Source organism: Hippoglossus hippoglossus, chromosome 14 (assembly GCF_009819705.1).
Source record: "Hippoglossus hippoglossus isolate fHipHip1 chromosome 14, fHipHip1.pri, whole genome shotgun sequence".
In the NCBI taxonomy this organism is placed as follows: domain Eukaryota; kingdom Metazoa; phylum Chordata; class Actinopteri; order Pleuronectiformes; family Pleuronectidae; genus Hippoglossus; species Hippoglossus hippoglossus.
This window is the reverse complement of record NC_047164.1, coordinates 21,613,014-21,628,689: the sequence shown is the minus strand read 5'-3', so window position 1 is coordinate 21,628,689 and position 15,676 is coordinate 21,613,014. Positions and strand designations below refer to the sequence as shown.

General features: G+C 43.2%; 1 protein-coding gene across 1 annotated transcript; it reads left to right on the top strand.

Annotated features, from left to right (window-relative positions):
• Window positions 1–529: 529 nt before the first annotated feature.
• On the top strand, window positions 530–15,403 carry wscd1b (WSC domain containing 1b). Its single transcript, XM_034607475.1, has 9 exons — window positions 530–858; window positions 2,129–2,780; window positions 8,105–8,219; window positions 9,294–9,478; window positions 11,542–11,663; window positions 12,232–12,388; window positions 12,821–12,985; window positions 13,124–13,324; window positions 14,312–15,403. Exons 2-9 carry the CDS (start codon window positions 2,390–2,392, stop codon window positions 14,662–14,664), a joined length of 1,689 nt encoding a protein of 562 aa, XP_034463366.1. The 5' UTR covers window positions 530–858; window positions 2,129–2,389; the 3' UTR covers window positions 14,665–15,403.
• The last annotated feature ends 273 nt before the right edge of the window (window positions 15,404–15,676 follow it).

Below are 15,676 nucleotides of genomic sequence, written 5' to 3'. Positions count from 1 at the left end.
AGCTCAGATTAACATTTAAGAACCTACACTAAATCAAAAGACCGTGTGCGCCCTTGAAGACACTTGTGCGCTTCTCTCCATTTTTGTTTTTCTGTCACGCGCGGCAAATTTGCGGGTGAGGCGCTGTTCGTGGTGCTGAAAAGCAAAGTGACGTCAACAAAGTCAACCATGGCCAATACATGTTCATAATGGATCTGAATCTTTTACCCTGATCGGACCAGACATATACATATACGGCTGCCAAATAAATGTCATGACATTTTTTGTTGTTATTATTATTTTTTCTACCTTGGCGAGCGTGACCTTGCAGGATCTGTCACTTTCTTTGCCAAACAGCCTCACACGACTGCTGGGAGGTTTGGTATATCTGCTGTTCGGAAGACGTGTTACATTGCACCTAGTGTGTGGTGAAGCCACAGTTTATAATGAGCCCCCCCCCCCGTGTATGTGTGCACTGCAAAGCTGTGGACTGGTGGACACCATTCTCCCGTTCGCACAGCGGAGGAGCTGTGACGCGTTTAGATCACCAATGCAAATGAGACTGACGACCCCTCCTCCTCCTCCACACTCTCGTCAACACACACACACACACGCTCACACACACACACACACAGCGCCTGGGCTTTATATCGCCGTGCCAGCCTTTCAGAGTGACGGCACTGGCTGAGAGAGAGAGGGAGGGAGAGAGACAGAGACAGAGAGAGAGAGAGCTTATATAACACCAGCTCTGGGAAATGCTGGAGAGCCGGGGGGACGTTTGCCGGACAATAATCGGGGAAAACGGCGACCACAGCGGCCACAGACTGAGATGCGGTGGCTCGACACCGGGATGCCGTCGGACGCGCACCGCGGCTGAAGGTAAGCCCCGCACCGCCTCTCTACTGTAAATGGTGGAGGCACAGTGAGAAGGGGTTTTTAAGATGGAAGACCTCGACTCCTTAAATAGGTGACGCGTGTTTACTCTCGCTGTTTATTCATTAATGCTTCGACCTCCCCTTCTTCCCACCGAGCCAAATCAGGCGGCGTGCTGGATATTTCAGGGACACAGTTATTTCGTGCGTAAAGATCCGGAGTTGAGCATAACTTGGCCACTCGGACTTGATCAGAGGCTGTTCATTCTGCAAACTGTTGCTTCAATCCTCGGGAACACCACCGCACCCCTACTTTTTATTTGATTTGTTTATCTGAGGGTGGGGGGGGTGTTAACAAGACAGGCCTGAAAGTGTAGAGCTGACGGGCATGACGGTGTGTGACGGCCACCGAGACATTAGTAGATATCACTGGATGTGAAAAAGGGGGGCATCTATTGAGGGGTGTACAGACAGACTAGCTGGTGTTACTTGGGAACTTGTGTTGGCTGTAAATACAACCAGCTGTATTAATGAGTAGGGGGCTTGCATGAGACCGTCGTGTCAGAAAGACACGGACACAGACAGACATCTGCAGGTCAGGGCTGCACCTCATTGCCCAAATCTTTAGTCAAACCATCAGCATATCGCCCTGACATCACCAGGATGCTTCACACCCTGATTATTCACAAATCTTTGCATGTTTTTCATCCACCACTTATCCATCTCTCCACAGATGAGTCTGCTCTGATAATCCCCATCTCATAAGCGGCCCTAATGCTCTCTCCAGACAATTTTTTATCTCATCATGTCATTGCAGTGATAACTGAGATTTAAAATGTGAAGCTGGGAGATACAGCGTTAAATTAAATATAATCTGACGGAATTAGGCCTAAATGAAATCTCTGCACTGGAAGAGAAACCGCTTTTTAAAAGTCCTTTTTAGTAGAGGTGAATGTCATTTCTTTATTCTAATAAAATGGATTACTGTGATAGGAGAGCACAGTCTCAGCACACTGACGAAACATAGCAGAGCACAACTTCAGGCAGGGTTTTGAATTAGAAAACAAATGGCACCAATGAAAGCAGCGAAGCAGCAGACACCAAGGGATCCATTGCTGCAAGACAGAAACACAACCCCATATGTCAACATAAGCCGTTCATCCACCATACCAGACATATTGAGTACATGCAATCCCTTTGATTGTGCTACCATAAAGAAAAATACACGTGTGCTTTAACTCCAGCTCCTTGTGTCTTTCTCTGATTTTGTGCTTCAGCTTTTCCTCACGGATCATCCTGGAGTCAGTGACCAGAGCCTGGATATGACATCCCTCTCTGTCGTAACACATTCACTGTTCCTGTGCTGCTATTGGTCATTGTGGCAATGAAGGATCAAGACACACCGTCTATACCACTGCCAGATGCTGTCGGACTTTCTCAAAATCATGAAGTTCTAAGTAGGCTACACATCCATCTTCTTGCTCCTAATCCATGAACTGGCCTTCTGCTGAGGTGAGAGACAGTCAAACGGCGTGGGAATGGTGGCACCTCTCTACAAGCTGCACTGCCTGTTGAAGCGGGCTCAGATGCTGCTGCTCTGCCTCGGCATCGCCTATCTGATGGCCGGCAGCATCCTGCTCCTGCAGCGCTCCAGCATCAGAGTCGCCCAGCCAAACCTTGCCATCCTGCCGCCCATGCTGTCCCTAGCAGCGCCTCCCACCGCCCTCAGGACAGCGGGCCTGGCCGTGAGGGCCCGCTCCAGATGGGCCGCCGTTCAGTCTGTCTCTGGAGGGGGAGCCAAGGCAGGGCGACACTGGCCCGCTTCCCGCAGCCTTGGGGTCCAACACTTGCATCGCCGCTGGTTTCACAGTCTGCTGCCAGAGAGTCCAGAGCAGAGAGTCCCTCTGCACAGGAGCAGCAGGCACAAGGGTAAATAACGATACAACTTTCACTGTTCTGAGAGGGTATATATTAAATAAAAAATATAAATTGTATATATTATATATAAAATATTAATCTTAACAATCAGTGTTAGGAGTTGGATTTGTCTCCACACTGATTTAACATTGTCTTATATTCAGTCCAGGTCTAAATTAAATCAGAGGTGTAGCTTCTATAGCTTCCCTTATAGCCAGCTAGCCAGCAGGCAAGCAAAGCCAAGCCACCAGTGTTAATATTCACATGTGACTACTGAGCACTGCATGCCCTAATTACATTAATTACTGCACAAGTAAGGTGTTAACAGTTTGGCAGTGATAGTTTACTATGGCTACTGCAGTATGTTCAACTAGCTGACTAGAATTATGTGAATACAAAATTACTATTGCTCCCCACAAACTGCACAAAAATAAATAAAGCCCAAATTCATTTTCTTGAGGCCGTAAAATTCTGATCAGCTACTTATTCTGCTTTTCCACAACTCATGAACCTCCACAATGTCTGCCCCTCAGATATGTTACCTGAGAGGCTTGTGGTTGTGTGGTCTCCTCCCGAAAGCTAATGTGGTTTTGCCAATAATTAACTGCCTCTGTGTATGTGTAGCCAAGGTTGTGCACCTCTCCTGCCGTTAAACAGGAGCAGATATCACTGCGGAGTCAATGAAAAAGATCTCAGCTCTAACACTACCTTTGCCATCTGAAGTGAAGCAGTGGAGGAGGATATGTGGGACAGAAATATCCTGGCGAAGATGTGTTGACTGAGACTGTGGTTTTCCTAGTGAATAATATATGAAGAAGCAAATATACAAGTTTATTTTCTATTCTGTGATTTACTTTTTTAGCTCAGACGGCCCTGGGGCGAGGTAACGCACTCTCTGCTTCCACGGCGCACTCACATCAGACATTCTACATTTACGAACAGATGAGCATGACCTTAGAACATTTAGAGGAGCTTCATTATACATTTATATGACATTTTACGTGTGGGTGCCTCAGATCTTGTAGATGTGTGAGAGAGCTCACTGATCCTCTCGACACCACAGGGGGAGGGGGCAGGCAAACACTAAAGAAGTTTCTAGAAAATAAATTAGTGATTATGAAGATAAAAATCATACTATTCCTTCCTTGTACGCTCCGTCAAAGAGCCTTCACCATTATACAGAAAGATATCTCTAGAGATGTACTTTATTGTTTAACGGTGCCTGTCAGTGCCATTGCCATTTTGTTGAAAAGATAAATATAGTGGAATTACTTTCAGTGGAACATTTGTTCCTCCAGCTCATTCTTGAAAAGCATCCTATAAGAGCTCTTAATCCTTTTTTTAAACAGACACTACATAACCACTCAGTCACTAAGCAGGGTAATAAAGATGAAAAATGTTGGGAGGCAGGAATGAGATCAGTTTCAGTAACAGCCTTCTGGCAAAGGCTCCTGTTGAAAAGTATTACCCTGGACACAGAATTGAATTAGCCAGGTCTGTTGTGTCACATGTCCTGGAGGAGGAACTGTAGCTGTCAGAGAAAAAACACTGGACCACAATGTATGATATAACACATTAACATTCGTTTAGCTGATCGTTTGATAGAAAATGAACTAATCTGATAATCGATTATAGCTTAAAAGAAATGATTTCTTGCTGTGGGTTGGATGATCCCCTGTCACATCTGTCCAGTGAATATCAAGCTTCAGCAAGCAGTCAGCTAGCTTAGCTTAGTATAAGGCATAAAACAGGTTGGAGCTGCTAGCCTAAAAATCCACATCTAAAGCTCACCTATTAAAATATCTTGTTTGTTTTATTCAAGCCACGAGAGGGAGCCTCATCGTCACTATGAGGTTGCCAGGCAACCGCAGAAGACCTCAAGAAGTCAAACGAACAAAAAACCTTTGGTTCTAGTTTTTCATCCAAGCTAAGCTAACAGTCTGCTGGCTGGAGGTATATTTAAGATATGAGGATATAGTGATATGAGAGTCATATCAACCGTCTCTAGTAACAGACAAATTGCATTTCCCAGAAAGTCAAACTAATCTTTTAAGTCATTTATTGATGAAAGACACTTAATCATTTCACATGGTTTCTCTTATTTGCTTCTGTAATTGTAAATTCAATGACCTTTTGTTTTTGACAACAGGTCAAATCAAAGACGTAATCTGAAGACTTTCATCTTATTTTGGTGACAAGCAATTGACTAAATGAGTAAAAGACTAATTTGACAGGCGAATTTTATGGAATGAATTAAATAAAACCATCTTAAGCTGCAGCCGTAGTTTCAATGTTGCACCAATGTCACATCCCATTTCAGTCTGTCGGATTAAGACCTACTTCTTACTCAGCATAATAAAAGGGAGGGAAATGTTTCTTTACAAAGTGAGTCGAGTAGAAAGGATAAGGTGGTAAATCGGGACTATCGTGATGTTGCAGACACTGAACAGCTCTCATTAATCCGACACAATGTTGTTATCCAAATCTCACAGCCAAAGTCTCTGATTTAACTCCAACATATACCAGATGTTTGAAGCAGATACATATGTTATATCAACACTTTAAAAATGTAAAATGTCCTATATTCTACAGTGTAAAATAAAAACTCCTGAGTGTTGGATAATCTACAGCAAGTAGCTTAAACCTATCTTTGTATTGCAGTCACTGAAAATGTATTGACTGATGCCAACTTTACACCTAACTGCACAATATGACAGATTGAACTCCTGCACTTCTAATAAGTCTCCTCCCCTCTCCGTGTTTGTAATACAATATTTTAGGTCTATGGTTTCCTATCAAATCTTTATTTCTCTTATTTTCTTTCCTGGATCTTTATTCAGTGACACAGCAGTAATAATATTTCACCGCTGGGAACAATAGTTTGCACATGTGTTTTCCAGTCTCAGATATTCTCAGATTCAGGATGCTGCCTACCTATTCAAACACTTTATAATAAAAGTGGGAGATGTATAATACTTGTATAATACGTTTTGTCTGCTGCTGGAATATTCGTACCTTGCAGGGGTGAGTCACAAATTCCTTGATATGTAAAGTACATATCCGATGTATTACACGCCCAGAGACTTGCAGAGGGATCAGAAGTGAGACATATTGCAGTGGTTGCACAGTGGAAGTCACACTCACTGTGTGGAAATGTCCCAATACTTTGGATTAAGTTTGTGTTGATTCACCTGTTAAGTTTGAAGTAATCAGGAAGCGCTGGTGATTCGATTGTTGTTATTTGCTGTCATTGGGCATTTAGGGGCCGCTGTGTTTCAGGGGGTAGAGCGGGTCTTCCCCTAAACAGGTTGTTGGTTCGATCCCAGTCCATTTCCGCATGCCGGAGTGTCCTGTGCCGTTCTCATAGAGAAAGTGCTGCACATAGATGCACTGTGTGAATGTGTGAGTGAATGGCAAAGAATATAATGTAAAAATTGCTTTGAGTGGTCATCAAGACTAGAAAAGCTCTATACAAATACAGACCATTTACCATTTAGACATTTCCTATCAGACAACCTCTATGACATCACCCTGTCCGACCCCAGCATTAGGCAGCCAACCATGTGTTGAGACCCTCTCTGCTGTGGTTTTGATGACTCCCCTCACAATAGTGAGGATATTAGAGAGCCCGCAGAGAGACTGTGACCCTTCTTCAGCCCGTTTTAATGAACAAACAGACCGCACGTCTCGACCGTGGCAGTAGCACATGTCCTCATACTCTGTCAGTCATTAGCCTCCTCCATCCTCTCCTGATGGGAAGAATCTGCTCCGGCACAGCCATCTGTCTTAGTGTCTAAGAAAGCTACACAGTGTCAGACCTAAGTGTGGTCGTCCCTCCATTAACACTCAGCAGCGTCTGCCCACGGCTTCTCCTTCACTTTGATTAAAGCAATGACCTGCCCTGCTCGGTGGAGGGGGTACGGGGCCTCGAGGTGATCTCTCTTGAGATGCTTCTTGCCTCAGATGTGGCAGACCTGGCCTCTTGGAGCTTTCAGGCTGCTGGTGTTCAGAAGACAAGCAGACTGATTGAATCATGAATTCGATATGGTGGTGCTTGGCCTGCCAGATATTTCACAGACCATTGCTTGCTTCCATCTTGTCTCCGAGCCTTGCTGCCACATCTCTCCAGTCCTACTGACATGTATCTCCTCTAACACTCTTTAAATCCTCTCTTTGACCGGTTGGCATCAAGTCTATTTTTATTCTCTCAGTAAACACGAAAACACTGAATCCTCAGTGTCCTTGAAACCTTCAAAACATCCATGAATACAAATTCATACCCGGGTTTGTGAAATAAACCTAACAACCAGCACTGGTGAATTATCTGCATATATCCCATGCACAGAAAGAGTGACTTTAAAGAAGAAACATCCAGCATATAGCCTAAAAATATTCCAGTCTCAGACCCAAGGGGCGAGATGTAAATGAAGCCACCACACAAAAGAAATGCATACGCTCTCCTCCACACAGATATTTAGAAAGGGATTTATAAAGAGACTTTAACGTGTCAGCTGATCTAGCTTTGATGTGGCAGTGTGGCAAAGACATGGGTAACATCAAACACTGAATTTAGGCGACATTTTATATGGAGCCTTAATCTTGTCAGCACATCACAATAGTCTGTCGGAGCCTATTATGCATTACATGGAGATGATTTTTTATTCCAAGGCGAGCAAATAAGTTCACAGTAATGTGGGAATAAGAAAAATCTATACTGAATGATAAATTAGGCTTGGTCATGTTATAAATTATGGCTCACAATGCATGCTGGTGTGTATAATTACAGCGAGTAAGTGGTGATGCAAAGGCTGCTCTGGCACCGTTAGACGACAGTACCAGTGCCAGACTGGAGGCAGAGGAAGGCTGGTTTATGTCCAAATGTAGTTTAAGTGGAGTGTGTGAGCATTCATATGCGGCTCTTAGAGCAAATTGTATTATTGTCAAGCACATGCATGCGATCTTGATTTAAGATTTAGAATATTTAGAATAACAATGATTCTAAATTATTAAATTCTTTATGAAAATATGCACAGAATCTAGCTAAAAGAATGAGTCTGAAAAGCATCTTTATATTTGGTCTAATGTTATTAGGTTGTGATAATTTGGATTATCAATTAATCTGTAATGATCCAGACTGATTAAACATTTACAGTCAAATGAAAGAACTGGAGCAATCCCTCACATTTTCAAAGCTGAAAATAAAGATGGTTTAGTATTTTTTGCTTTGCAAATGCTTTTTCATCGACCACCTCCATTTTGTGAGGGCATTTGCTGATGCCTAAAAAGGGAATTTTTCCAACTTCTTTTTTTTCCTTTTTTCTTTTTGACACATGCAGGGACCTACATCGGTTGCTTTCTGCACAATGCCAGTGATCGAGCCCTGGGAGGGACCATGCTTTATGACCTGCGCAAAATGACCAGTTCTCTGTGTCAGGACACCTGCTCGGAAAGGTAATGCGTTTGCGGCGTGCCCCTGTGAAGGGACCACAGAAGGCCTGCTGTTTGAGTAAATGCTTTGGATCTCAGTCTCCTCCATGAATGCCTCCTGTGTTTGGACTCAGCGGAGAGCCAGGTGGCTGGATGACAGTAAAAGATGAGGGGGGAAAGAGAGAGGGGAAGAGTGAGGAGCAGGCCAGGACAGAAGGCCTGATCTGTTGCAGAAGAAGGAAGGAGGGAGGTGGGTGTGTGTCAGAAAGCTTAATGAGCCGACTACAGCAGTTGTTGAATAAATCAGTGGTTAGATATGTGCTGCTCTGTGGCTGCGGTGCGATAAACTCTGATTGGGTCAGTGTGAGCTAAGTTTGCAGCAACTCTCCAAACCTGCAAGACAATATGGGGAGGATGGTGGACATTTAAAAAAATCCTCATTGAATGACCTGCTTGAATTATTCCTTTTCATATCTCAGCAGCAAAGAAAGCAGTGTAGCCCCAGTGAAGCAGAAGAGCAGAGGACAGATGGAGGCAGTCAGACTGAGTGTTGGTGCTCACATCTCAAGCCCACTGAGCATTTCCCCCTGTCCGACCCCCCCGCCCCCACCCATTCACATGGAAAGCAGTCATGCTCGTTACCTGAGCGGGCCAATTACCGCAATGAGAAAAAAGTAAAAAGTCAAGGCAATTTATGAGGAAGCTTCAAAGGACATATATGAAAAGGTCAATTTTGATGAGGTCTCAGTCTTTTTCCAAAGAGGTAGGGGAAGAGAGAGCGAGAGAGAGGGGAAGAGGGATGAGTCACAACAGCTTTGATATGTAAAGTACAGATCAGAGGTGGCCGCAGTTCAGCCGGAAAAAAAGCATTACACGGTCAGACGAGTGCCGAAGAGGAGCACTGACAAATATCACAGGGGACAGACCATCCACATTTGATGCTGGGAAGTTTGAGTTAATTGATAAGTTTGAAATGTTAACTAACGTCCTGTGGGATGTTTTAGCCTAAGGCCAGGAGCTTGAGGTTATGGAGTGCCCTTGGCTAAGGCAATGACAATGTGTCTATCTGTGTGTGTGTGTGTGTGTGTGTGTGATTAGTGGGTACCAGTTTGCAGGTCTGGAGTACGGAGCTGAATGCCACTGCGGGAACCGGATCACTAGCCTACGGGCTCCTGAGGAGGACTGTAGTCTGGTCTGTCGGGGTGAGCGAGGTTCTCCCTGTGGCGGTGTCGGCCGACTCTCCATTTACAAGGTGGAGGAGCAGCTGCCGGGTCACAGAAAATGTGAGTCAACTTCCCTCGGGGAAGGAGGAGGACTGTTTGCTGTCTCTTCTGTGAACAAGCTACAGTGTGGTTGACTTCACAGACGAGCGAGAACATTTTTGTGCTTCAAAAACATTATCAAAAGGGTAAAATTATATCAGTAAGGATTGTGCAATTTTCACACAGGAATGTTAAACAATCTAAAAGGTTGAATTGTAGTTTATTTCTACATTATCACACATATATACTTTCCTGCTGCAAGAAATACTCACTAGAGCAGGGGCTGCCTTTTATGTAATGTTTTACCTTGTTTTATTGATTTAAACATGTCTTTGTTTTTATGTAATGAGCTGATGTGAGAACACAGTTGGAGATCCTCAAGAGGATTGATGACATTTCTAACGTGACAAATGCAAAACTGAAAAAAACTGTTAAATATAAAAATATCAGAGGATGTAGAAGCCCTGCCATAAAAGACATTGACAAAGGTGTCAAGAGAGCTTTTGTTGATAAGGGCCGACTCCGGTGTCAATGTGATGTAAACAAAAACACGTGATCTCCACAGCAAAATGTATATGTTGAGTCCTCTCTCTGCATGCTGCTCCACCCCTCACGCTCCGGAGAATCTTCTATTGCTTTGTTTATATGTAAAAGGTAAACTGCGAAGAAAGTCTCGACCCAATTGTGCAAATGCACCTTCTCCGGAGATCATGTCTGAAATTGGCAAGTTTGTATGTCCCTATGGCAGTATTCCAAAATATGGCAGTTTTGCAGTTAAAACATGAAGTTAAACCAAACAATTAATAAAAATCAACTATGCTATTTGTCAAGACAAAGACCTTCAGCAGCCATGAGCCAAACAGTCTAATTTGACTTCCTTTGGTTACCTCAGTCTGTGCTGAGGGTGAGATGCGTCAGCAGTTTTTCGACCTGTTTGCAGGAACAAATCTTTCCATCACTGCTGACAGTCGTCATATCTGACAGCCGTGCATCTGGAAAAGTGTAGGAAAGAAAAAACGCCGGTGAGCTGGCGTCAGCAGTACAATGGCCCATTTAACAGGGCTTTGAAAATGTAATATGAAAATGTAGTTAGTGTAAATTATTTTTTTTTAAGTGATGACGTAAAGATGAGGACCCCCTTTTAGCAACACCCTTGGCCTGGAGAGAGGGAGAGGGAAATAGAGAAATCCTTCTTTTTCTTGACAAAAACATTCATAATGTAAAATAATTTAAGTGGAGTCGTTCGACTAAGTAATGAGACTCTCTGCTTTGTTGTTGTTCCACTTCATGATTTAGGCTGAATAAACAGGTGGATTTTTGCATGAAATCATGCTTAGCGCAGCCTTCAACTTGATTTATGACATTTGTTGAAACATATTTCAGTGAAGAATATTCTCTGAGGCTGCGACTGGAGTATTTTCAGTGTGAGTCAGAGGATGGGATAGTTCTTTTTGGACAAAGATGAAGATTTCCTCAACAGACTCTCACACTGACCGTGATGCACTATGATTTAAGATACTGTATATTTTATGTGAAATTATTTTTAGTTGTATACTGGTTAAATGATAAGCCATTTGTATTACTTATTATTATTTAAGTTTCATTATTTCATTATGATAATTGGCAAATTCAACGACACTGATCATCCATGAAGATTTCTAATGCAAGACATTTTTTATACAGCCCCTTTCTGTTGTTGAAAAGGTCAAATCTATTATAGAAGGAATTAATTTCATATACAGTATTAATATTCATGATTGATTGCTTCTGCATCTCTGGGGGTTTGGAGCTGAATTTTGAATGTAGTATACACCAAAATTCAGTCATGTAAAGGAATATATTGCCAGCATAAATTTTGGAATAGTTGCTGATTTAAATTAACCCTGAAACCAGATTATAGTTTTTGGTTTGTCATTTAACAATCTGATCATTTATTGCTGAGTAAGATGTTTACTTGCTCTCATCTGCAGGTAAATAAAAATCCTTCCCAAATCTGGCCAATGTAGACGACTGCTAAAGGTTCATTTTATAGTTATCCTGCCACTAGCATGCTACTCTTTGCTCATGTATTTTTCTCTTTTCAGTCAGAAATGTTCACTTCCGCGGCTGCTTCAAGTTGAAGAACAGCACAGTCGCCACCTTCCCCGTCTACTCCCTTCAGCCCAACCTGACAACACAGTCCTGCATAGAGACCTGCACTGATAAGGTTTGAGGGTGTTCTCTGAAATTACAGATCTGATGATCAATTTATTGCACACACTGTATCTCTCTGCAGTGGTTCTCCTCTCCCAGGAGATCACATGTGGGCGCACAGAGCTCCTTGAATTTTGCTGAATATTTAAGGTTTAATGTGCCTCTGATTAGAAGTAGTCTGGATCCTGCGATGAGATCTGACTGGATACAGCTGCATCTCCTCCGAAAACGGAAACTGCTGGTAGAAATACTGCACATCATCTGGTGGCGACCGCAATTTGATTAATTCTCACTGTGTGGAGTGTGTCTGCGTGTGTGTCTGCATGTGTGAGTGATTATGCATTAACAATTCTCAAATTTTTACTGCAGTGTGTGTCCTTGTGCTTTGACATTGAGCATTCTGACCTTCTGGAGCTGGAAAGGGGACAAAAATAATGAACATTAAAAAATGAAGAACAAAGAATTTGCTGTTGAAGTGAGCTCACACATCGGCCTTGGGTAGAAAAGAAGAATTTGGAGAGAAAAGTAAATACGATGAGTCATATGAAAACATTGAGCCTCTCTGTGCTTTTTGTTTGCAGGAGCTGCCGCTGGCTGTGTTCAAGAAACCGCACTGTTTCTGTACTTGGACGTCTCCTCTGTTCAGTCTCAACACCGCTCTGAACACCACCAGCAACTCCACACCCACAGCATCCACCGAGCACGACCACTACCAGGTGTATCACACGCCTGTGCTTGGTGAGATACTTGCTCCACAGATGCAAGCCTGTGTCAATCATCTGCACATCACGCGGTTATGTTTAATACTCCAATCATGTAAAGCCTCATTGTGACTGCTTTTACAGGGAGAATTGATAATGTAATAATTACCAGAGCGTGCCTGTGTTTTAATCCCATCCCGTTCTGCTTTGTCAGTAATTTTTACGGATCACACACAGCAGTTAAAGTTCCAGCCTGTATTGCCTCCTGTAAAAGGTCCTGTAAAAACAACCGTGACTATTCTATTCTCTGAAACTGTGTGTGAATATTGTCCTTGTATAAAAGAAAAAAAAGATACATTTCCTTTGTTCCATGTTAACTTTGTCCTGAAAATGAATCCACACTTTACAATTATTATGCCCCTCTGCTGCTCTATAACTGACACTGACAACAAAAGCTCTGTGGCTGCAGACTCCAGGTGCAAAGAGAGGATGTTTCTGCCTCAGAGATCCAGCTCCCTCGTGGCTCTTTCCAGTTTTCCTGGTGCAGGCAACACCTGGGTACGGCACCTCATCGAGCTTGTGACCGGCTACTACACTGGCAGCTTCTATTTCGACGGCACGCTATACAACAGAGGTGTGTGTGTGTGTGTGTGTGTGTGTGTGTGTGTGTGTGTGTGATGGGGGGGGGGGGGAGTTGGTCACCACAACTCTTTTTATATAAGTGTTGAAGTGAAATTTTGCCCTTCAGCTGACACTTATTTGTTGGTACCAGGTTTCAAAGGAGAGAAAGATTACTGGAAGAGTGGCCGCAGCATCTGCGTGAAGACCCATGAGAGTGGTCAGAAAGAGATTGAAATGTTCGACTCGACCATCCTGCTGATTCGAAACCCTTACCGCTCCCTCATGGCTGAATTCAACCGCAAGTGCGCCGGACATTTAGGACATGCTACAGATACACAGTGGAAAAGTAAAGGTAATACAGTCCAATCCACACAGACATAACAACCGAGTGCTTTATGGCTCTGCTGGAGGATTCTGTGCTTATTGCTGCATAATGTCCTGCTGCTGATGTTAGAGCAACATTAGACCTCAGGGCATTCTGTGATGTGACTGTGAGTTCATCACAAAGCTGTTTGGTCCTCATATATACAGGGAGGACTGCAGTGCCCGAGCTGTATCACAGCTTCTATACTTCTAACAGTAACATGCGGTACATATAAGTCATTCAAATACAAAGATCTGAAGCTTTAACAGAGGAATACTACATCATGTAAGGAAAACCCAGTAGTGCTTCAGTATCACACCCCCCTACAGTGTACTGTTTGTAAATTGAAATTTCTGCATCCAACAAAATATACAGCGAAGATGAAGGGGACTGTATGTGTGATGTACATGGCACTGAAAAAAGAGTTATATATGTGTGTATATATAAAAAACCTGGTACTATAGGAGCAGTGTCACAGTAACACATATAGTAGCGGGGTTTTTTGGAACAAATTTGTAGTTCATATTAAAACACTGTGGTGCCCAGGTGCTGAAGTGTGCAGACAATCACAGCAAAGAAAGAAGCAAAGTGTGGACAGTGTTATGTAGATTATCCAAAGAAAATGATTTAACCCCTTGAGATGTACCATCTCTTTTTCGAGGGGGTTCTGTTATTATGATGTTGATTATTTATGTTGCAGTATAGTTTGAGTGAATTGACCCTTTTATACTGATCCCTTCAGACTTGACATCATATCTGCACCTCAAATAAATGTCTCTAATGTGAAAAACAGATGCAGCATTTTAAATACCTTTCTATTGTTATATAAATGTCATACATACTGCATATAAGAGGAATACTTTTACCCTGTTCAACAGTTAATAGTTCTGTAGCCAATTATATCCACAAATCAAATCATCCTTGGTTGAATGTGTTATGTGAATAATTCTCAACTATGCTCACTTTCACCTGCAGAATGGCCAGAATTTGTCTCCAGCTATGCCCCCTGGTGGGCATCCCATGCACTGAGCTGGCTGAAGTTTGGACACCGCCTGCTGGTGGTGCATTACGAGGAGCTGCAGAGAGATCTTCTCCCTCAGCTCCGTCTCATCACAAGCTTTCTAAATGTCACTATGACTGAGGAGAGGCTGCTTTGTGCCCAGAGCAACCAGGACGGCCATTTTAAGCGTTCGGGGGCACAGAAGTCCTCCTTTGACCCGTTCAACCCCGACATGAAACAGATGATTGACTCCTTCATCCACACTGTTGACGAGGCACTGCAGAGCAGGAACTTTAGCAGACTTCCACAGGAATACCTCCCTAGATGATGATGATCTGAAAAGGTCACCGATGCCTGGTCCAGCAGGGTAGTTCTTCACGAAGTGCTCTGTGGGGAAGAGACACACGCTGGCTTATACAAGTGGACCACCTGACTGTTTGATAAGCCAGACGCACTATGACTGGCTGGAGAGTCATGGAAACACAGCAGAGGTCACTGGAGAAAACATGACAATTCATCGTGAGATCCGCCGGTGAAGAATGATGAACGCCTCAGGGCCGGGGACTGCCGCTCTGCGAGCAGCAAATATGACAAATACTCAGAGAGGATTTGATGTGATTTGTTGGACTGCAGCGCCGGGATTATCCAGCAAAGTGCCCGACTGCACAAATATGAATGTGTGTAAATCCAGGGCAGACTCATTTCAGTTAAAGAGGGGTTTTTCTGTGACTCTTCCCAAGTTCACTTTAGTACATATATATTATGTTTCTAATATACGACCGTGTTAATAAAATGATCTGTCACACTAACACAGATGATAGACACAGGAGCATTACTCTGATTGTACAGTGTTTAAGGGGGGATTCCACTGGTTGCTCCATCATGGTGGATAAAAGCCTTAAAGCCAAATGATGTGACTGAATGGACTCTCCGTACGACTCGTACATGACTGTACACGAAGCAGAAATGTGTTGATTACAGTGAAGCTGCTTTAAACTGTATGTGACACCCAGCTGTTTCAGTTATGAGCATTTTATTTTATTAAATGCATTTGGGTTGAATTGAAAGACGCAAGTTTGCATTAGTTCAGATGTTTTTTCACTTAAATGGACCAATGTGAGGCACATCCCTGTCTCAGTAGCTTTGTGTGTTCAGCGGCCACAACACGTCCAATGGAAAAGGATGATAGTCACAGGACAACCCTGACCATAAAACTCTGTTTACATATTGTTCATGTGAAGACCAAACACTTTAATTATCCCTGATCGTGACAGGAAAAACAGTGCCACCTAATGGTTGAATTTTAGACTCTGCAGTAAAACAAGCTTGATCATTTTAGA